Genomic DNA, 24,654 nt, shown 5'->3' on the forward strand with positions numbered 1-24,654 from the left:
AAAGAGAGATTTGAAGATTCCCTTGCATTTTAAAGTAGGACTGATTGAGTAGTCTAGTCTCAGGTAAAGTATGAATCAGTAATCTCAATATGATCCTGACACAGTTTAGGAGTTATCCACCTCTATCTTTTAGTGCCCATATCATGTTGACTTTTCATATGCAATTTGAATTCTCCCCATTAGTGTTTTTAAAATGCCATTATAAAGTGGCTTTGTTTTCTATTCTTTACCAAGATTTTTTGTGCTACATCATAACTTCATGACGATTTCTGAGTTTAGGTCTTTGTTTTGTTGTTTGGCATGTGGTCATTGCTTGTTTCTTTGTGGTACAAATGCTGTGCGGTTTGTTGTATTTGCACTTCAAGAAATAGCAGACTCTACTAAAGACTGATGAAAGCAATAGTAATTTAAAAACAGCCTCTTTCTGATATTCTCCTTCAATTCAACATTATTTTAAGTCACTTTAAGAATACCAATTGGTTTTATATTGCCAATTTTGCAATATAGTCTTGATTGATTTCCTATGAAGAAGTAAGTAGAGGTTGTGATTTTAAATATAATTTGAATCTAACTGGAAGTATTACTGCAAATATTTCTATTCTTTTAAATAACCCAAATCTTAGATTTTTTCACAAATATATTTCAAAGCTTTCATACTTGATTCAGACACAAAATTAGTCAGCAGCAAATAACTATCATTCTGTTTTCTCTTATGAAAGACAAACCTTACATGCTTTTTAATTTGTCCTTCATGTTCTTTCAATTTTGCAATTCTCAGTCAAGGCCTGCATAGATATCTGAGTTTGAGGCCTAGTGTGACCCTTCAAAAACATTTACATACTTTCTGAACTATACAGATTCAAATAAATAGACTTTAAGGGAAATGTAATGTGGCTAAGTTCTTGTGCGTCTTCCCTTGTTTCTTTTGCGTCCTTATGTGAAAGATTCCATATATACAGGTGTAGTCTATGACTATATATATAATAGTTATGTAAATGCTGTGAAAAAAAAAAAAACTGGCCTCTGAGCCAAGACAACCTGAGTTCAAATCACACCTCTGACTCTGACTGTCTTTGTAATCTTTGGTAAGTTACTTTAACCTCTTATTGCTCTAGGCAGTTCTCTAAGACCCTCAGTTTCAGAGAAGGTGCTGACCTACATTGACTGAGGGAATTTCCTTCTCTGGGATTTTCTTTTGTCACTGAAATCACATATCCTAGAGATATGACTACAACTTTGCCATCTCCCTAAAAATAAGCAATGCATAATTCTAGTCCTAAATCTCATTGTGACTTTCACTTGTTCCTTAAAGTTAAATGAGAAGATATTTCTTTGAGAGCTGAGTGTATTTAATAGTCTAGTAAGAAAATGGCCAACTTCTTAAAAACATGAAAATAAAGATTTGTTCTGTTGCTTGGGTTATCTGGAGACATAACTCAATAAAAGGAAGGTGCAAACAAAGAAATGATGTCCCCGAGGGCTCTTATAGAAACATATTTAGAAGAAACTAGGGATTAAATTGATATGGAGATTGAGCCAGCTGCCATAACCCTTCTGTCACTCCTCCTGTTAGCACTCAACTCTTAAATGGAGATAATCTGTTCTGCATATGAAGGGAATTGATATTGATTTCAGTGTGAAACTGTCATATACATCAACTAAGGTTGATCTCAAATTTTTTTTTTAACCAGAGCTTTTTACACTATACACCCACTTTTTAGATAAAATTAATCTGTTTTCTCTATAAAAGCAATCTAGCTTCCCACCCCCAGCCCCACATTCTTTTTGTCTTCAATACTAAAGCTATGATCTCATTAATATGAGTATTCACTCCAAGATTGTAACCCATCCACACCTCATTCTCACACATCCTATGTCGTATCTCTCCAGTGTCTTTGGGTGATCCATGACTTTAGTTCTTTGGAGATTTGGTATTTCATGACTCACAGCCATGCAGCAGCACTAGAAAAATATTGATGGTTTAAAAAGATGAGTGTGTGTCTCAGCAAGAAACTTAGGATCATTAAAAGACTAGGTAATTTCTTTTTTTTTTTTTTTTTTTTTAGGCAAATGGGGTTAAGTGACTTGCCCAGGGTCACACAGCTAGTAAGTGTCAAGTGTTTGGTCTGAGGCCGGATTTGAACTCAGGTCCTCCTGACTTCAGAGCCGGTGCTCTATCCACTGTGCCACCTAGCTGCCCCAAGACTAGGTAATTTCTTAAAGGCAATCCAGATTGCTCTCCAATTCCTGCTTAATTTGGGACCCAACTTGTTTTCTATCCAGTGTTTGTCAAAATATATATGCCAGTTCTATGGGTTTGCCATTCCTTTGGATATTATAATCTGAACATGAGACTGTCTTCATCTACTTGATTTTTCCATTGTGGACAGTTAAACCAAGTTATTTTTTAGTGATTATAGATTTCATTTAGTAGGTTCTCTACAGTGTTTCAGGGTTGATACAGTTAACACACAAAGTTGTCTGCAAACATGAACATCTGCAAGGCCCTAACCATCAATAGGGAATCTTTCTGCCATTTGAACTCTGTGCTATCATCTTCCATGATAATGGCAAATACTTTTGCTGAGCATCAATCTACCTGTTTTATGCCTTTATCATTTATAATAATAATAAAAGAGTTATCAAGCAAAGCTATCTTTGCTGTTATACAATTGTATGGGAGACACCTTGTTGGAGAAGCACCTTTAAGACAGTATTCTGTGTTACTGAATCTAATATGGGTTTTTTAAAGTAACCAAACAAAATGCATAGTTGGATATTGTGTTCTTTACTCCTTTCAGTCAACCAAGGTGTGGTCTGCTATAGAATATCTTCTGCCAGAGCCTGTTTGCCCTTTTCAAAACTTCATTAAAGCTTGCCTTCAGTGTCTTTTTAGGTTATTTTTATATTATGTAGATATGAGAAAGTAGGTATGTCAGTCAGTAATTATTGATAGTTTTCTCATTCACTTTTTTTGGGGGAGAGGTAATAATGACATCTGTGATTTTTTTCCCTAAGCATTTGATATTTTCCTTTCAGATATCTTAAGATATTCATTAGAGGTCAGCAAATTTTTAGTTTTGTCACCTCCAGTATACACCACCTCTATGTACACTTGGTTTACATGTGTTCTTCCTATCTTTGTTTCATTAGTGCCATTTTTACTTCCTCGGGCATTACATTGAGGACTATGATGCTTTAGAATCCTAGGGTGATGGCTCCACTATTACTGATGGAGGAAAAAAGGGTTTATTATAGAAGCCTTGACAGATCTTTTCCATTTTTCAACTGTTCTTTTTCTTCCTTCTAATTTCATCCTTAAATGTCTTTGGGAAGATTTTGCTTAGTTGGTTCTCTTGCCAGGCTTTCTGTAAATTTGTTTTTCTCTCCATTGCATCTAGCCATTTTATAGTATATATCAAGAATAGCCAACTATAAATTTATCTAGCATCTTCAGGTTTGCAGTACACTTTACATGTATTATCTCATTTGATCCACACAACAACCCTATGAGGGAGCTGCTATTCTTATCCCCATTTTATTGATGAGACTTGCCCAGGATTACACAGGCAGTATTCAAATTTAAGTCTTCCCGACTCCAAGGGCAGAGCTCTGTCCAATGTGGCACCAATCACCTTTGTGAAATAATTCTATTCACAATGATAATTTTTCTCCATAAAATTTTACAAATTCAAATGTGTATATATATATATATATATTTATATATTCTAAACTGGTATTGCCCTTACTTTCTATAACTTACTGCTTGGGTGGGGGGTGAATTCTTAAGCCTTTGCTGGTCCAGAACAGTTTCTAGGTTTCTTTACTTTCCTCATTGTGATGATTGATTTATATCAATGAAATTTCCTTGAGAAGAAAATATGATAATTGTTTTCATATCTGTTCTTTTATCCATTTCCTATTTGCTGCCATAGAAAGCTCATTTAAATCGTTTAGGTTGGAATATCTCCCAACTGATGGCCATAGTTCACCTTAATTTTTAATATTTGTTCTAATGTCAGTGTTGATTTTTATCTCTGTTCTAGTGAATTGGTGGTCTGACTAAACACAAACAGATGATTTGGAAATGACCCTCATTAGTAATCAGTCATTTTCTATCTGTTTCTATCTGTTAAAATATAATTAAGGTCATTTTTTGCATTGCTATTTGGTATGTTTCTTACTCATTGCTTTCTGTATCTCTTCCCAAAGTACTTGTGATGAATGTTTGTAAGGCTTCTATATATTGTACTAGCCTTTGGTCTTTCGTTTCTTACTCCTGAAGCATGTTTCCTGACATATGTTTTGCCCTATACTTACCTTTACATTGAAGTCACTGAATAGTAAAGCATATTTGATTTAACTCAGGAAGCCACGTCAGGTTCTTCATAGAATGTCTCTACCTTATCAGGTTGACTCATGAGCCGCACTTCTCTTCCTGGTGATCTTTTTGCAAATGTTTATCATTGGCACTGCAATACAAAATGATCAATATCCCAAGAAATGATGTTTCAAGTTGCCTTAGGTTACAAAATAAAACTCATTCCACCAACTCCTTTATTTGCACCTCTAAGGAACATCTTTGATCTTTTCTTATAGTGAGAATTTAAAGATTATTATGATTTAGTTTCTCTAGTAATATTTCCATTTGAGTAATATTTGGTCACTGACAAAGTTCTTGTGTTTGGAGTTTAAGACAATCTAAAACCTATGTTATTCTCAATACCTCTGTGCATGCATGCTCCCACCCCTCTCTTACCATTCTGTCACCATCACTGTAAAAGTAAAAGGGGATGCAGAGTTCTGAAGCCCATTGTGTAGTTTTGTTTGATGGGTTGCCATGGCCAAAATTTATCAACAAGTGATTGACCTATTGATGATTATCCTCTCTGTATTTAATTATTCTAGACATCTGAAAGCAGGCATAATTGAAACTATTTGCCCTGTCTAAACCTTTAACTTAAATCATTCATTTTTAAGTTTCCTCAATAGAAACTTCTACATTACGAATACAATGTTTATAAATTCTAACTGTACCACTGGGGTACACTTCTGTTGTGTTTTAGCATCTTGGGAGCACTTTGTATGATATGATTACTAATTATTCACCCTTATTATTCCTGTGAGTACTCAATGAGATCCTCAGCATTCTTACCTCAACATTTCAAGAATCTGTACTGTCAGGTATCAGGGTAATCTTTCCAATGGTGCCAAAACAAGCCTTCTGTGCCTCAGGTGTAGACTGTCCTCATAAAGACCAGACAGCCAACCCTCTGTAGATGGATGGCGAGACTTAGCTAGGCCAGTCCTTGACATCGGCTCTGGCCCCTTTCCCCATGCCCGTGCCCACAGCTTTTGTAGCTTTACCGATATGAAAAGTGAGGAATGGAGATAGTAAGTGATATGGCCAGGATCATCTCCATTCAATCCACCAAGCTTTTTATTAAGTCCCAAGTATGTGCCAGGTGAATGTCATTGTTTATGGAAAGTTATCCTTAGACTTAGAAACAACTGGATTGAAGTCCTACTTCTGACACATACTGGTTGTCTAGCAAGACACTTAATCGCCCAGTGCTATAGGCAGCCCTCTAAGGCTCTTGGTTGCAGAACAGTTGCTAGTCTGAATTGACTGGAGTTTTTATCACGTTGTTCTTCAGTCATTTCTAACTCTTCATGACCCCATTTGGGGTTTTCTTGGCAAAGATGCTTGAGTGGTTTGCCATTTCCTTCTCCAGCTCATTTTATAGATGAGGAACAGAGGCAAACAGGGTTAAGTGACTTGCCCAGGGTCACACAGCTAGTAAATGTCTGAGGCCAAGTTTGAACTCAGGTCCTCCTGACTCCAGACCTAGCACTCTATCAACTGTACCACCTAGCTGCCCCAGTTTTATCACTAGTAGTTTGCTATGCCAGTGAGTCCACAGATCCAAACCATGTGCCAAGAAATACTAGATTCTAGTATTAGAAATAGAAATAGAATAGCCCCTGCCCCCAAGTTGGTTACATTCAGCTCAGGTGGGCAGAATTCTGTACATAGATGGGTGAATATAAAATATGTTTAAAATAAATACAAAGTATTTGAAGCAAATGAAGTACTAACTATTGGGGGAATCATGGAGGCCCTTTATAGGAGGTAGCCTATATTGAAGTGAGCCTTATTGGAAGCAAAGGATTCTAAGAGGCTGAGGTGAGGAGGGAAAACATTCCAAGCATGAGATGTACAAGAACACAAAGACAGGAGGTGAAATGTCATGTATGGAGACTGGGAGGTAGGGTCACTTTGGCTGAAAATACAATCTACCTGGAAGGACAGATTGGAGCCAGATTGTAAAGGTTCTAAAATGTCAAATAAAGGAGTTTGTGTTTGAGGTTTTTGGAGCAGGGATGTGACATGGTTATAGTTGGGCTTTAGGAATATAATTTTGTCAGCTAGGTGATGGATTAATTGAAAAGGAGAGGCTGTCTTCAGGAATACTGGTAAAGGAGACCATTATGATAGTCCAGCTAAGAGGTGCCAAGGTCCTGAACTCTGGTGCTAATGGCATGAATGGAGAGTATGGTACATGTATTGAAGAAGTAGGATCCAAATGATTTGATAACTGATTAGAAAATGTGAGGATGGGGTGAGTGAGACTGAAGAGTCAAGGATGGATTGGTTTCAAGGGCTGTTGTTGGGTCCCAAAGAGGCTTTGCAGAATAGTTAGATGAGCCAGTCATTGCTAGAAGCAAGAGGCCCTTTTATTTGGTTTGTTTAAGAGAGGGCTTAAAAGGGAAGTCTATATGGCTTCATAAGAGACCCCCAGCTCCAATGGATGCAGCACCAAAAAAAGGGGAGATTATTTGGGCAACCCCGTAGTCCCTTCACATCAGGACCAGACTAACACCCCAAGCTAGAACAGCTATTCAGTCCACTTACCCCCCTAACATTGGGTTTGGTATTAATACTTTCAAAGTAGGACTAGGAAGGGGTTAGTGAAGGGATACAACCAGCCTGGTCACCAGGAAGTCTAGAGTACGATGGTCTTCAATCTATGGCAGGGAGAAGATATAAACGATGCTGTAGGAGTTCTGGGTCTGTGTTCAAGACAGGTTGCTCAGCTCAAGAGTTATGGTAGTTCCAGGATCAAGGTAACCCAGGTGTTTAAAGAGGGGGGAGTGGTCCTGCTCAGACAGGTCTGATTGGTTTCACACCCTTGAGGTCACAGGCAGGAAGATACCAATCAGCTAGGAAACTGGAAGCTTCTAACTTGGAATGTTCCAAGTGTAGAAGTTTCCAGATATTGGGGTTCCCCAAAAAAGGTGAAGTATGAAAAGAGGGTGTACCAAATGGGCAAGTGAGGTACTATTTGTAAAGCACTTAGCACATAGTAAATGCTATATAAATACTAGATATTATTATTGCTATTGTTGCAGGAAGAGCCATGGCTAGACAGAATGCTTTTGAGCAGGCAAAGACTAGACCAAAAAAACCACAGGCTGGGTTTGCCCATATGCAATTATAGCATTATAGGGACAATTATTTACAGCTGGGGATACAGCTGGATCCATAGAACAAAAACATAGAACAGTAAGCAATTTCCACAGTTAGGAAGAAGAATTCTTCTCATTCAAGCATTGTGGAGGGTCCCATGTATAACTCAGTTTTCTTAATTGAATATCATTGAGAGTCAGAATTAAATTTTAGTTGAAGTGTCCTACTTGTCACTTTTATTTTTTCGGAGATATTGGAAAATATCAAGAAATTCTTTGTCATTGTCAGATCTTACATATTTAGCAATTACAATTTCTTGGTTTTATGGATTAAATATTTTCATATTGCTCACCAGTTATAGTAATATTAATTATGGCTTTATTATACTTTCAACATTAAGATTATTATTATTTTTAATGTTAATTTTGTTCTCTCAATTATGTGTAAAATTTTTTAACATTTGTTTTAAAAATTTTTTTGAGTTCCTTATTCTCTTCTTCCTTCCCCTTCCCCTACCTTGAGAAGGCAAACAATTTTATATTGATTATACATACGCAGTCATGCAAAACATTTCCATATTAATCATGTTGCAAAAAAAATCACAGACCAAAAAAAAAAAGAATAATAAAGAAAGTTTAAAAAGTTATGCTTCAATCTGCATTCAGACTCTATCAGTTCTTTCTTTGGAGGTGTATAGCATTTTTCATTATAAGTCCTTTGGAATTGTCTTGGATCATTGTATTGCTGATAGTAGCTAAATCATTCACAGTTGATCATTATACAATATTGCTGTTACTGAGTACAATGTTTTCCTGGTTCTGTTCATTTCACTTTGCATCAGTTCATGTATGTCTTCCCTGGTTTTTCTGAAAACGTCTTGCTCCTCATTTCTTATAGCACAATAGTATTCCGTCATAATCATATACCACAATTTGTTTAGCCATTCCCCAGTTGATGGGCATCCCCTCATATTAATATTTTTGTTATTAATGATATCTGAGTATATACATTATTCTTAATCATAATAATTGACATTTAGATAGCTATTTAAATTCATTATATATACATTATCTGAGCTTTACAACAGCTCTGTGAGATACGTACTGCAGGTATTATCCACATTTTATAGATGAAAAGATTGAGATTTAAAGGAATTAAAAATGTCCTGTTCAGTGATCACAGGGCTAATAAGTATCAGAGACAGATTCAAAACTCCTAAGTTCAGCAGTCTGTTCAGCATACCATGCTTTCTCTCATTAGGAATTCAGATTACACTTGTCAGTATGTTTAGGATCTGTGATTTCCATGGCAGATGGAGCCTATTTACAATCTAGTTGATAAATCTTATCAGATTTATCTTCTAAAGAGTTGCACGAGTCTCAGAGGTTAAGCAACTTGCCTGTGGTCCAGCTAGTAAGTTTCAGAGGCAGGATTCAAGCCTAGCTCTTCTTGACTCCAAGTCCACTATGCCAGTTGGCCTCTCATTAGCAATTCCAATTGTACTTGTTCCTAATGTTAAAGTACTGTGCTAAAAAAACATTAGCAACTATTCAGTCTCTGCTCATAATTAATCTCATAGTAGGTATTTGCCATATCCAAAGCCTTCTTCCTAGAGGGGCAGGGGAGTGGGAAGGAGGGAAGCAGTTTTTAAAAAGAGGCAGAGAGAAACTATCATATAATGAATAAAATGTTTAATTGAGCCAAAATGTTAAATAATTTCTCATAGCTTTTTCATGAGTTGGAATTATATAAAATGTGGGCAGTTTAACTATTTAATAAAAACTTTTTGCATAAATCATTTATTTCATTATAAGGTATAATAGTCATATAGGTAGGAACAACACTTAGGAAGAAATACATAATACTTCTCTGTATTTAGTTCATTCAGGTTTTGAGGAGTATGTTTGGCTTCTTAAAAGAAGCCGAGTTAAAGTGAGCAAGTTAAAGATTCCCTCCCCACCCCCACTGGTCTTTAAGCAGCACTGCTTAGATGTTAACTAATCTAGTCAGTCTAGAATAATTCTTTTTGTCAAGATAGGGATGAGTGGAAAATAGCAAGTGTTTATGATTCTGCTGACCTGTGTCAGCTAGCTGAGTTCAGAATGGGGGGGGGGGGTGGCCTAGATTTTTCGGACTTCTCAGTTACTATTTGGTTCTTGTAGCAAAGGGGACCAGAATCAGAAACTGTTACTTGCTTTCACAATAGGCTCCATTTCCATCCATTTTGGTATACACTTCTTTTATATGTTGACTAAGTAGCTCTGATTTATGTCTATATATACATATAAATGTGATTTTATACCATATAAAAAGGACCCTAGATATGTTTTTCTTTTGAATTTATTTGTTACTGAGACAAATATTTGAGGAAAGGAGCAAATAAAAACTTTTTTTTTGTGATTGTTTTAAAGAGTATCTCGGGGCAAGTAAGAAAGTTTATGGACTTTTGAGACCTACGCAAAGATGCTAGAAATTTCCTAATATATCGTCCTCAGTATCTCACTATTGATTCAATCTTTAATACAAATAGCACATTTTAACTTACTCGTGCTGAATACATGAAACATCCAGCCAAAAAAGTTTGACTCAATTCTAATTGATAAATCCTAATTGAATAGAAGGCTGAATGAAAGAAGAATTTATTAAGGGCTATATACCAATTACTGTGCCAACCACTGAGCATACCAATAGAAAAAGTTAACTGGTTCCTTCTCTCAAGGTACTCATCCTCTGATTGGGAGACAACACTTTTAAAACAGAGTTCAGCTTCACTGTGAATGGAAAGGACCATAGGTCCTCAGGGTACAATGTAAAGAATATTTTCTTTTATCTGCAGTTTAGATTCCTTACTTTGTCCCCTAACCAGAAACGTTGTCTTCATGATTATCCTACATATGAATGATACATAGGGATACTGAATGTATCTTATATCGTATACAGGTTATAGGGATGAAATCATGGTACTAGCATTATTGAAAGAATAAGATATTGTGTTTATTAGACAATGGAACCAAATGCCCACTTTTGACATGTTTAACAAGTGTTTTAACTGCTTAATTTAGCCTACTGACAGTGTAATGCTTCATTAGTGTATCTTAAGTATAATGCACGATAGCATAAAATCACAAATTTCCATTTTAAAAACCTGAAAGCATGTCAGTTAAAGAGATCTAGTTATCAAATGAAGCTACATGTCATGCGTTATGTTTACAAGTTACGTCTTTGTGTGTCTGGTCCTTGTGTACTGGACAAGTCTTAACATGAACACTTGACATTTGAGCATTTCTTTCTTCCAGTCAGTGGCAATGGAAGAGACAGTGCTGCAGTGCCTGGCAGTTCTCCTGGGCTGTGTCAACCACTTAGACTCCTTTCTAAAGGTCTCCATTCCCTGCTCAGGCAATGCACATCTTTCTCAGACTGAGACTGATTGAACCATCTCCAGCTCTGTGCTTCGGCTTGCCATACACAGATGAGTGCACAGTGTTTAAGATAGCATTTAATAAGAAATGCTAAGCCTTCTTTTCAAAAGCTAGTAACGATTATAGGTTCAATTAGTACTGTCTTGCCTAGTAGTATGTGTGTTGGTATAAGCCCTGAATTACAAGCTGGACAAGGTACTGTATGATTTAGTTTTGTCTATCTGTATAGCAAACCTTTTAGACAATGGCATTGCATTTTAGGAACTGTTTAAAGAAATTCTAAACAGACAAGAGTTAGTATGAATGTACTGTATTCACTAGATATATATATTTATATATGTATATATCCATTTAAAAATATAGAAAACAGTAATATTATCAATTGCTGACATTTATATAGTGCTTTAAGGTTTGCAAAGCATTTTTGATCCTCACAACAACCATAAGGTTGGTGGCACAGGTATTAATTATCCCTATTTTCAAATGCGGGAAACTGTACCTCTGGCTGGTCACATGACTTGCCCATATTCATCTACTCAGTGAATGTTAGAAGTGGGATTCAATTCTGTGTCTCTCTTGATTCCAAATCCAATGCTCTTGCCACACCATCAGACATATGCCAGGGTACCATATAACAGAGTATGTTATACTAGAATATATTATATTAAAACTCTACTTGGATGCTGTTTATTTCTTCTAAGCAAATTTGACTTCTCTAGTATACTTTTGGAATTATTAACCATTGTCTTCCATAGTATTGTTGTTAGGAATCCTTGATTTCTTGAAGTCTACATTTTTTGGTCAGTAAAAAGGTGCTGAAAATATAAATTAATCTTAGTCTTTGATAATGTCTATTATGCCTGTTAATATTAAAAAGACAATGAAAGTTACAGTAAATATGCTTATTTGCTTAATTAAAGCTTTTATGCTCTTGGTTTCAGACTCTTGAGTTCTTGGCAGGCTCATTCATTTTGAAGGCAGTGAGAGGCAAAATGTTTAGCAACCAAGGGAAAAGAGAAAAGAGTTGGAGAAAGAACCACAGAGCAGAATGAGAAGTCAGGAGAAAAAAAGTGCATGCGAAGGGAAACAATGAAGGAAAGAAAAAACAAGGAAGAGGAAATGCAGACAGCAAGAAAAATCAGTGTGAATTTATATAACTAAGTTTTTTTTTCCTATTTTAAGTACAGTGTATATGTATAGAAAAGCTGTTTTCCTACAGTCCTGATTTGTTCAAGAAAAATTTTACATTAAGAAGTTTTTTTCAAAGTACTTATTTTTCATAGATTTATGTAGTGAAGTAATAAAATATATTTTGTTCTTGTTCACTGTACTTGTGAAACTTTATGAGGTTATCCAAATGTGGGCAATTATTTAGAAATTACTTTATAAAATTTCTTCCTAGACATTATTTGATTGACAGAAATTATGTATTAGATTCTGTATTGTATTAATCATTTTCTTTAGAGCTATAATTTTTTCAGATTGATATAGTTTTGAAATATAAAGTAAAAACATTCTCTTTTTAAATTTAATCAATTAACTGAAGGGACTACTTCATAAGTTTTAGAGTTTTACTCCAGTAGTAATCAATCATTTAAATATTTATTAAGCACTTAGTAGCTCCTGATGTGCCAGGCACTTTGCCAAATGCTGGGGATACAAAGACAAAAGTCAAACAGTTCCTGCTCTCAAGAATCTTACATTCTAATAGGGAGATAACTTGTACCTATATTGGTGTATACATACAAAGTGAATGCCAGATAGTTTTAAGGAGCAGGCACTAGCACCCAGGAGACCAGGAAAGGGCTCCCACAGAATGAAAGAGGAGCTGGATCATAGTAGATGCAGAACAACAAATAGGCCAGTGTGGCTGGAACAAAGTCGGTGGTGCTGGAACAAAGAAGATTGGAAAGGGAGGGGAGAGGAGAAGAACAAATATTTATTGTGCAGCTACTGTGTGCCAGTCGCTATGCTTTACAAATATGATCTCATTTGACAATAGGTTAGGAAGGGGCCAGATTGGAAATTAGCTTTAAATGCCAACCAGAAAACTTTGTATTTGATACTAGAAGTGATGCAGTGCCACCGGGGCATGATTAGACCTGCACTGGAGGAAATTCACTTTGACTTTGGCAAAGCTGACTGGAGGATGGATTGGAGTGATGGAGAAAGATTATGTAGGGAGACAAGTAAGAGGCTATTGCAGTAGTTTAGGCAAGAGGTGATGGGGGCTTGAATAAGATAGTATCCATGAAAGTAGAGAAGGGACTATATGCAAGACATGTTGGATGGATACAAACAAAAGATTTGCCAACTGATGGGATCTATGGATTTTGTGAGAAAGGGGAGTTGAAGATGCCACTGTGGTTGTAGACATGGGCGACTAGTGGCATGGTATCCTCAATAGAAATTGAGAATTTGAGAAGTATGGGCTTGGGGAAGTAGGTTGGGTGGATTGGGCGAAAGATAATGAATTGTTTTAGACATAGTGATTTCGACATGCCTGCAGGACATCTGGTTTATCTGTCTAGTAGGCCGTTGATGACATAGACCATAGTTCAGGAAAGGGATTAAAAGTGCATCCATAGATATTAGAGTTATCTGCATAGAGATGATAATTGAAACTATGGGAGTGAATGAGATCATCAAGTGAGAGAGTATATAGAAAAAAGAGAAGGGGAGCCAGGACAGAGACTTGGGTTGTACCTGCCTTTATTGAGTGTGACATGGATGGTGATCCAACAAAGGGAACTGAGGCAGGAGGAGAACATTCAGGAAGGTCAGCAATGTCAAACACTGCAGAGAGGTCCAGAAGGTTAAGGAATAAGAAGAGGCCATTAGATCTGGCAATTAAGAAATCATTGAGAGCTCTAGAGATTAGACATAGTTTAGAAGAGATGATAACATAAATATGATTTTTACTAAAATGCCTAGAAATAAATGCATCGACAGGATTCTTCCGAAACATTTCCTGTAAAAAATATTTATAAAGTTAAATATATCTAAATCTGCATAGGAAAGCTTGGTAATGAACATCAATTTAGTGCTTTTTACAACATCAGGAGTATTATAGATTTCAGTTCGTTAATAGAAATTATTAATTGGGACAGTTTGTCTGTTTTATTTTTGTCTTATGCATCAAGCACCTTCTAATAAGGAAAACACCATAGTAAGAGTATACAAAGATGATGTAAGTCATGATCCTTGATCTCTTAGAATTCGAAGAAAACAAGTAACCAAAAAAGATTCCTTAGGTTCATTTGTACCTTAGGGTACAAATGTCCCATCTCCATAACCAGTTTTCAGTATGTTTACACCTAAGTATTTATGCAATGTTACTTCCCAGAAAGGAAAAACTTTATGATGTGATATTATGTTGTTTATACTTTGATTCAGCTGTTGTATCTTCATATTTCTATTATTATTCAGTTTTTCAGATAGACAAAAATTCAGTCATAAAAATTAAACTACATGAGCCTGTACATTTTAGTTACTGAACAACTATTGAAGAATAGTTGAGCAATTGCTTTAAATGATCTTCAGTTATCTATCAATCAGCATGAATTTATCAAGCACCTCTACTGTGCTAGGCACTGGGGATACAAGGATGGAAAGTAAAACAATCTCTGCACAGTGAGTTTATATTGCAATTGAGGAGACAAGAAGTAAATATGGAATATTTATAGCATCATATAAACTTGGATTTCTTCATGATGAGGAAAAACCACACCATCATGAGTATTCAGTTTACAGAGCATTTTAGTTTTGAAATACAGTGGATATATGCTTATTATGACGGGGAAAATTTCTCATAGTTCTTAAGAAAATTGCATTTTGTTATGTAGATTCAGGAGAGAAACATGAAGTCAAATGAAAGATTTTTTTAAACTAATTTTCATTTTATCTTGCTTAGCTAATGCAAGAGAATTTTGCCCAGTTACCCTACTAATGTTTATCATTCAACATTCTGTACTAGTGATAGAAATTTCAATATTAAAATTATTAGAATTTGAGAACAAATATTTTAGAAATGGAAGGACGCCTTAAGGATGATTCTAGTTCAATCCTCTCATTGCCTGGATGACTCATTGAGGTCCAAATGAGTTAAGCAGTTTGCTCGAAATTATACTGGTTTGTGACAGAGTTTTGACTAGAATCTCTCCTGACATTTCTAGCCTAGTATTCATTACACTATCCTGTGCTGCCTCTCCCTATAAAGCTTTTTATTCTGTTGCTTTAGATGTAGTTTTCTTTCCAGTACTCCAGCTCTGGAATGGAGTTGAACTCTCAACTGGAAAACACCTCGAAAGATACTTATAGTTTTAATGAGGACTTGTTCACTTATAAAGCTGATATGCGTTATTGGAAGACAGTGCTCAATTGGTTGCTCATTGACAACCAATATATGTTTTATTGTAGAGTAGAACAGATGGAACCAAAAGCATATTTATTGTGATATTGCTTAACAACTTTCTGACCAAAAATTTGTTGTTTTGAAAGAACTTAAATTCCTAGAGAGCAGTACAAGAGAGATATTGAGACTTGGTTCTCAGTAATCATTCATTTATTTATTCATTCATTCCATTTTTATTTCAGTTAATATAATTTGGAGAGGTAGTGTGGCAAATTACGTATTGAATTAATAGCTTTGGAAGTTGAAAACTATGTAATCTGGAGAGATTGAAACATTGTAATAAAGTGTGCCTTGGATTCTTTCACCGATGCTCTACTCTCTTCTTGGATAAATAAAGAAATTAATGTCGCTCAATTTGTTTGTCACTTTTTTGGATTTAATGAAGTTGTCTTCATTTGGATGATTTGGCACTGTATTTGTATGTGCATCACTGAAACAGAATTGAAAATAAGCCAAGGATTTTAAATGTGTAACAGAAAGAAAACAGTGTGGCCATATAGGGATAGAATTGTTTTTGTAAGTATCCTGTTGTACTTAAGTAAAGGAGAAACACTAAAATTCTAGCTTTTAACTTGGGCATTCATATTCCATGTGTTGCAGACTTGACTTTTTAAAGTTGTATGTCTAGGTATATGAAGATAATTTTTGCTTATGTAAATTATTTAAATCTTTAAAAACTATTTTTCCAATCAATAAACATTTTTTTTCTCTCCCAACCTTCCCCAGGGCAGGGGGTAGAGTATAGAAAACCTTTATTAAAAGTGTGAATAGTCAAGCAAAACAAATTCACATATTGGCCATGTGGAAAAATATGTCTCATTCTTCATATTTAGCCCATCACCTCTCTGTCAAGAATAAATAAATGAATGAATAGCATTCTTCATAGTCAGTTCTCTGGAATTACAGAGTTCTTTAGTGTTTCAAAATTGTTAGTTTTTACAATATTGCTGTTATAGTATAAATTGTTACCCTGATTCTTCTCACTTGACTCTGCATCAGTACATGCAAGTCATTTCAGGTTTCTTTGAAACTGTCCATTGTATCATTCTTTACAGCACGATAATGTTCCATCACATTCATATACCATAAACTTATTCAGCTATTTGCCAAATGATAGATTCCCCCTTATTTTTTAGTTCTTTGCCACCACAAAAAAGAGCTGTTGTAATTATTTTTGTACATAGAGGACTGATAGAGTATTTAAATCTTAAAACCAGGCAAAGAGTATAACAAAAAATTGGGCACTGTTTATTTGCAGTCACACAATTAATTATAGGATGTAAATTCCTTTAGGGTAGACTGTTCTTTTTTTTTTTTTCTCTTAATTGGTCTTTGGATCTATGTATCCCCACCATCTACCCAGGGTCTTGCTTATAGTAGGTACTTAATAAATGCTTGTTGAATTTAATTGAGTTGTAGATTAGTCTCTCTGACACTTTCTGTCTTTTCATTTCACTTTGAATCATGAAGATAATTCTTACAGTAATCTGATCGTCCAAAGAACTGAACTAATCATGTTACATGTGGCTAGGGCATTTTGAGTTAAGCATAGACTTGTGTTTCACTGCCTTTAATATGAATGTAGATCCTTGGGACTACTGTCAACTTCCTCTTTTTGGATTTCTTGGATGTGAAATTTAAAACTTGTTTGCCTATCAGTAGAAGCAAAGGTCCTTTAATGCAGTTGTCTGCATTAAATATAGTTAAATGCTGGAAAATACAATATGGAAATAGGAAACCTTCAATAAAGATAGAGATAGATGTGTTCCTAAGATTTCTATAAGCTTGAAGAACAATTTCCATTGATATAGTAATATTTCAGAGACTTTATATTTATTTCTAATTGAGTCTTAATTGGTGATGGTCCTAGTATCTGAATTTTAACTTTCCTCTGCCTTCTAGCCTAGAGGCAGTTGGTGGTGTAGTGGGCCTGGAGTAGGGATGTCCTGGGTTCAAATGTGGCCTCACACACTTATTAACAGTGTAACCCTTGGCAAGTCATTTAACCTCTGTTTGCCTCAGTTTCCTCAGCTGTTAAAAGGGGTTAATGACAGAACCTCCCTTGCTGGGTTGTTGTGAGAATCAAATGAGATATTTGTAAAGTGCTTTGCATAGTGCCTGGCACATAGTAGGTATTATTTAAATCTTATTCCCTTTACCCATTCTATCTTATCGCTCTGCTATATGATTAATTTTATATAAAAATAAAGACATGAATGCATTAAGACCTCACTAAGTTGAATGCCTTTGTAAAGTAAATAATCTACAAGGCAAATAATTGCTTGATAAAATATTTTGCTAAGTTTATATTTTTATATATCAGTATTTCTTTCTTTTCTTTTCTTTTTTCTTTTTTTTTTTGGCAAGGCAATCAGGGTTACGTGACTTGCCTAGGGTCACACAGCTAGTAAATTTCAAGTGTCTAAGGTCGGATTTGAACTTAGGTCCTCCTGACTCTAGGGCCAGTGCACTATCCACTGGGCCACCTTGCTGCCCCCTATCTCAGTATTTCTTAAAGTGGTGGTACACCTGTAACAAAGTAACTTGACCTCAAATATTTTTATATATTAAAAGAATTCTGTCACATATATACATTTTCCCAAGATGAGGTGAGAAGTTTATAAAAACATTCAGTTTTTAGGGCTTCATACTTTAATGTCAAAAGAGAAGCAGCCATAAAATATGTATTTGTATTTTATTTTAGCTCACATTTATTTGGTTTGACAAGTCTACCTTTTGGATTTTATCAGTGTGATAAAGCTTTTGGCTGAGGTAAAACCAAAAAGAAAATGGCATTAGAAAATAGATCGGATATGAGAAAAATCATGATTAGGAAGTTCATAGCATTTTGGTATTTGAGGACCTTAGGTTAAATGGGCCCAAGCTCAGTGCAGCTAGTAACTGGTAAATCAAGGGCCTGAATCCCAACCCTATAGTACACTGCTCTCATTATGGATTTTAAACCTTGAGAATTTTAAAGATCTCATACTATGGAATATAAACTTTGTATTAAGAAAAAAAGAAAGTTCTGAGCACATCCATTTCTCTTTCATTCAGTACCCTCTAATTCTTCATTAAAAGTAGAGTAGGTCAAGCTTATTTCAGAGTTTTAACTTTTAAAGGCATTGGACAGTGGGATTTCAGTTAGTATCTCAAAAAGTAATTAAATACAAGTTTAAAGAAGCTAGTTTATGATTTACTTTCCTAACATTTTATCCCATTGAAATCAAATCTCATGGGTTAATGTTTTTGTCTAACCACATATCATCATATCATATATCACATATTTCATGTTATATCATGTCATATTATTATAGCATATCTCATTTTAAAACTTCTGTAATTCACAAAAGTAATGACAAGTTTAAATATTCTTTCTCAATGTCACTTTTCATCTACAATGCAGAATTTTGGTAACCAAACACAGGACTGACTTTTAGGTGCAGACATGTTTGTTTTCATTACATCCTGTCTGCCCTTCTTTTCCCCTCTCCATCTTTGCTCCATCTTCCCCATTTCCTCTTTAGGAACTGGGTCCAGATGCTTCTCCATCCAGAACTTACCTTCCCAGTGCTGAAAGCTACATGCTTTCTCCAGTAGCCTAGGGCTTCTACTGTGGCATAGGACCAGAGCCTACCATGCCACATTAAATCTTTATTTCCCTTCTTTTCTCCTTGCATGCCCTACATCCCCATATTGCTGCTATGTACCTTGATCTTCCTGATGCCCAGTTTAAATTTATCTCTCTTCTATCTTGTCCTACTAGGGCCAGATTCTATATATCTTACAAGGCAACCTGCCTTTTTTTAAATAGGCATCAGTAGGAAACCATGTGGCTACAAGTCATGGTATAACACAGTCAAAATTAAAATTAAAAAATTAAAAGTTAAATTATTAAAAATGAAAGTTGTAGGTTACCAGAGAGTAATGAAGAAGGTGCATATTGAAGGGCATTACCAGGCCAGTGATGAATGTTCATTTCTTCGAAGGAGAAATGGCATAAAAAAATGGTGTCAAACTGAAATAGAGCTATTAAACTGTAATTAAGGATCCCTATAGGCTTCATATTGACTTAGACAACCACATATTAATATTATCTATTTTATTGGATTTTTGTTTTGTTAAATATTTCCAAATTATGTTTTAATCTGGTTTGGGCTGCACTCATGGGTGTTGTGGGCCACGTGCCATCCAAGGACCATATGTTTAACACCTCTGATAGAAAGGATGCCATCAGAGACGTATATGAGTTGAAACTGAGATTGACCAGTCTTGTAGCAAGAGTGAGGGAAATGTTGCTAGGGGATCAAAGACAGAGAGTAAGGCCCCGTATACACCATAATATTCATAGCAGTTCTTTGTGGTAGTGACAAAGAACTGGAAAAGAAGTAGATTCTGCCCATCATTTGGAGAATGACTAAATAAATTGTGAGACATGAATGTATTTGTATATTGCTGTGCCATAGGAAATGGTCGGTATGAAGAATTCATAGAAGCATGGGAAGACTAATATGAACTGATGTATGATATGAATGAAGTCAGCCCAAAACAGGAAAACAATATACTTGATTGCTATAAAAATAGGTAGAACCCCCAAAATGAAACAGAAGGCCACATGTAATAATTACCAGGCGTGATTTTGAAGAAGAGATGAGAAAATATACTACCTCCCTTCTTTGCAGGTGGTGGGGAGGTGTATAGGTGTAAAATCTACACTGTAGAAAACTGAATATAGATGGTGCAGACTCAGATAATATTTTGGACATTTTTTCTGAGCTTCTTCCCCTTCCCCCCCCCCCCCCCCCCCAGTTTTCTTTAACAAAAAGGTAGCTTTCTGTGTAGGTCAGGTGAGAGAGTCATTTGGAAATGAAAGTGATGGCTAAAAAAAAAGAATAAAATTTAAACAAAAAATAATTTTATGGTAAGAAGTCACTGGAGATCAGCTGGTGCCACTGGTATCCTCACAAAGAACTAGAGGAAGGCTTCTAACATGGTGGATGAATCCCCTGTGCATGAGTTTTTGGAAGGGCAGAAACAAGGGCCAAAGAGGCTAAGAAGGAATGAGTGGGTTGCCATCTATCCTACTGGAAGTAAGACCCACAATGACAAAATCACAGATCTATCAAGATACTGACATAAGAAAAAGGACAGAAAGTTCCCCCTAGTCCCATCCCACTTAACATTAACCTGGAGAAAGTCCCCCAGCCTTTTGTTATCTAACCCAAAAGAGGATCCCTGTAGTTATAGGAGTTTGAAGGAAGAGTATGAGCCATGGCCTGGTCAGTGAGGGTAAAATGTTGGGGGAAATTTCAGACTTTGTAGTCTTCATAAATTTCCGTATCTCAATGGATACTTATTCTGCTTAGTTAGATATTCTAAGAGGTTAACCTGGGAATAAATATTTGTATCTTGTTTTATAGTGTTGAGTGTTGAGTCATCTGCTTTGTAAATAATCCAGGTAAAGAAGCAGAGTAGAGGAGTACAAAGAGCACAGAATATGGAGTTAGAAGACCTGGCTCTTCCACTTACTGTCTGTGTGACCATGACCAAGTTACTTATCCTCAGGTCTCAGCCTCTATTTCATGCAATATAAAATGGGGGTGATAATACCTACACTTCCTACCACATGGGGTTATTGTGAGGAAAGCAAATAAATTTTTCTCCTATTATTTGTGTTTGTTATTATTATTTTTAGTGTTTCTTTCCATTAGTAAAACTAAGGCATTTGAAATAGATTGAATCAGAAACTTGATTCGTATTTATATTTTGAACACCTGAATTGAATGACTTGGTAAATGGTTAATTTTCAGGAGCCTGTCAAGAAAATTACTACTCAAGCTCTTAAAGCTAGTAAATATATATTAACTATTGATCATCAAAATATAGATTTCTCTTTTCCATTTTTGAAGCTGGAGTTGGTTGTGTCTTGAGTTGTTGATGACAACACACACCTCTTTAGTTAGGAAGAGTTTTGAGGAAAAGTTTTGAAGAAAACTGAACATATATTTATAAAAAGTAGGATAGGAGGTTATTCCAAAAATACAATATGGAGGATGTGAGAAGAAAAGAGAAGCCAGTGCAGTTAAGAAAAGATTCATTTAGCAGGATAAAAAGGATGAATAATGGAAATGGTTTTTGAAGGGAGCTTTGTGGTATTTTCAGGGCCATTGGTTTGTTTCTGCAAAAGGAATGGTGAGGTCTTCCTTTTTTTATGCATAGAAATTATTTAACGTGTACTACCTTTAAGTTGTTCAATTGACATACCTTCTATTCATGCTTTTGTGGAATTAGTTTCTTCCAACAAATAGCAGCAAATAATGTTAGTGGTTGAATAATTCTTTGAAAGTAAAATATGTTAAAATGCACCAAAAGCTCATAGTTTTAAAAGTTAATTGCTTTTCAAGCCTGATTTGTTCTCTTATAATCAACCAATCAGTGAACATTTCTCAAGAACCCTTTAGGTGTCTGGCATCGTGCTAGGTGAGGAGGCTACAGATACAAAAATGGAAACTCTCTCCTCAAAGAGAACTTACATTGTAACAGGAGAGACAACAAGTACACATATAAGTATATACCAAATAAATGTAAAGGGAATAAATATAAACAAATAAAAATAGTTTTGGAGGGAGGGCACTAGCAATTACTTGAACTCCATCTTGAAGGAAGAGAAAGATTCTGTGGATCAGAGATGAAGAGAGAGTGCATGGGAATGGTCAGTGCAAAGGGACAGAAGTGGCAGATGGAGGAACTGAGAGGTCAGTTTTTCTGGTGTGCCTCATGTGGAAAGAGGAAGGATGTATAATGAAGCTGGAAGGATAGATTGGGGCCAGGTTGTGAAGAGAGATTTAAAAAGGAGAGGAATTTATATTTGAGTCTAGAGGAATTAGGAAGCCATTGGAGTTTACAAAATAGGGAAATAGAGTGATCAGATATACAATTTTTAAAAAGTCACTGGTAGCTTGGAGGGTTGGGAGGATGGACTGAAGTGGAAATAGACAGTGAGGCCAATTAAAAAGTTATTTGAGTGGTGGCTATGTGAATAAGAAGGAGACGAATGCAAGGTGTGTTGTGAAGGTAGAAGTGGCAGGATTTGACAACCAATTGAATACGTGCACTAAGGCAATGAGAAATTGAAGATAGTGTCCAGCTTACAAACGTGGGAGATGCACGTATGGTGGTTCTTGACAGAAAAGAGGAAGTTTTGAAGAGGAGAAGATTTGAGGGGAAGGATGAGTTCTGTTAGGACTCGTTGAGTCTGAGATGACCCTGGAACATCCAGTATGAGACGGGCAGTTGGCGGTGCAGGGCTGAAGCTCAGAGGAGGTTGGGGCTGGATGTATACACATCTGGAAGACGTCTTCATAGAGATGACAAATAAATCCATGGAGCCACCAGATGAGAGCATATCAGGAGAAGAGAAGAGGGCCAAGTACCAAGCTTTGAGAAGCACCATCTGTTGGGGCATATGATACAGATGATGGTGCAGCAAGGTATAATGAGAAGGGGTAGTTGGGTAGTAGGAAAAGCAGGAGAAAGTAATGTCATGAAAACCCAGAGACTAGCAAGTAAGAAAAGAGGCATTTGTATCACACTTACTGTGTGCCAGGCAGTGTGCTAAGCGCTTTTTTGTTACAGATGTCTCATTTGATCTTCACAATAGACCTGAGAGGTAGATGCCATTCTTATCCTCATTTTACAGTTGAGGAAACTAAGGCAAAAAGAGGTTAAGTGAGTTGCACAGGGTCACATAGTTAGAAAGTATCTGAGGCCAAATTTCAACTTGGGTCTTCCTGACTCCAAGTACCATGTTCTATCCACTGAACCACCAACTGGGCTAGAGTATCCAGGAGGAGAGAATGGTTAACAGTGTCAAATGTAGATTAAGAAGAATGAGGACTGAGAAAAGACCATCAAATTGGCAATTAAGAGCTAATTGGTAATTTTAGAGAGAGCAGTTTCATTTGAAAGCTGTACTGGAGAGAGAGAAGAAAGAAGTGGACGCAACAAAAATATAGACAGTTTTTTTCCTAGGAGTTTGGTTGAGAAAGGACAGTAGCTGGATGAGATGGTAGGGTCTGCAGAAGGTTTTTTAAGGGTGGAGGAGACTTGGGTATGTTTGAAGGCAGTACAGAAGGCATCAGTAGCTAAGGAGAGGTTGAAGATTGGGGGAGAGTGATTGAGGTTGCTATTTCCTATAAGACAGGAAGCTATGAGATCAAAGGTACATTTAGATAAGCTGTCCTTGGCAAGCAGGATCACTTACTGTCTGAGACTGGGGAAAAAGAAGAGAGAAGGGATTTGGTGATGAAGAGAAGGGGATAAGAGGGAGTTCATGGAGAGTGGTCTTAATTTTCTGAGTTTTACAGTAACTAAGTAGTAGTTTTAATTTTCTCATTTAAGCAATTTTTTCAGCTGAGAGCACCAGGATAGGGAAATCAGTGGAATGCTTGAGGAGGGAAGAGGAGGTTTGTAGTAAGTATCTGTGGGGAATGAGAGAGAATTAATTAAGAAGGAATAGAAAGAAGGAAATGAGCATAAGTACTGATTCCGTTCCTAGGATTGTGCTAGTACTTTACAAATATTAGCTCATTTGATGCTCACATCACTGAGAGGTAGGTGCTATGAAGATTCTCACTTTAAAGTTTAGGGAACTGAGACAGACAGAGGTCGAGTTGCTCAGGGTCTCACGGTTAGTGTCTTGAGCTGCTTTTGAATTCAAGTCTCCCTGACTCCAGGTCCTGTGATCTATCTATGGGTACCACCCTAGCTGAATAAAAAAGATCACCTTGCTGCAATGAGCCTTGTTGAGGATGGATGACTCTAAGAATAGACCATAAGAATTACAGCCTTCCCCTGTAGGAAACCCTGCATGCTAACAAAACAGTTATAAATGACTCTTACCTTGTTTAAATGCTGGTTTGTTTGTTTTTTTGGTCACTTTTAGGAACTAAGAGAAATACATAACAAGCAACAGCTCCAAAAACAGAAGAATTTAGAGGCGGAAAGGTTGAAACAGAAAGAAAAAGAGAGGAGAACAATAGAATTAGAAAAGCAAAAAGAGGAAACCCAAAGGTAAGTTTCTTCTGTTTATTATGGGCAGTTGTGAAAGGGATTTAATACATTCATTCTTTCTCGCCCAGATTTCTCCAAATAGTCCCAGCATTTAAAAAAAAAAAAAAGGAAGCCACCTGCGTTAGCTTCCATGTGAATAAAAGTCTTTGCATGCCCAAATAGCCCACATAGCTTTGAGTTTGTTCCCAGAACTCTCTAGTCCCATTGCAGTGTCATTGTTGGAATGATAGAAGGAAATGAGAACGGTTGGTTTGCTCCTTTGCATGTGGAGAACCAAA

At 36.2% G+C, this 24,654-nt stretch overlaps 1 protein-coding gene across 3 annotated transcripts in view; it reads left to right on the forward strand.

The window, feature by feature from the left end:
* The window catches only part of ITSN1 (intersectin 1), a 283,395-nt gene that overhangs the window by 125,310 nt on the left and 133,431 nt on the right, over positions 1-24,654 (forward strand). For all 3 annotated transcript variants that reach the window (XM_027875448.1, XM_027875446.1, XM_027875447.1), the window contains one exon: positions 24,249-24,376. In XM_027875448.1, the coding sequence (XP_027731249.1) occupies positions 24,249-24,376 (128 nt within the window). The remainder of the gene's footprint in view (positions 1-24,248; positions 24,377-24,654) is intronic.

Source organism: Vombatus ursinus, unplaced genomic scaffold, assembly GCF_900497805.2.
Source record: "Vombatus ursinus unplaced genomic scaffold, bare-nosed wombat genome assembly UNPS02014809.1, whole genome shotgun sequence".
Classification (NCBI taxonomy): domain Eukaryota; kingdom Metazoa; phylum Chordata; class Mammalia; order Diprotodontia; family Vombatidae; genus Vombatus; species Vombatus ursinus.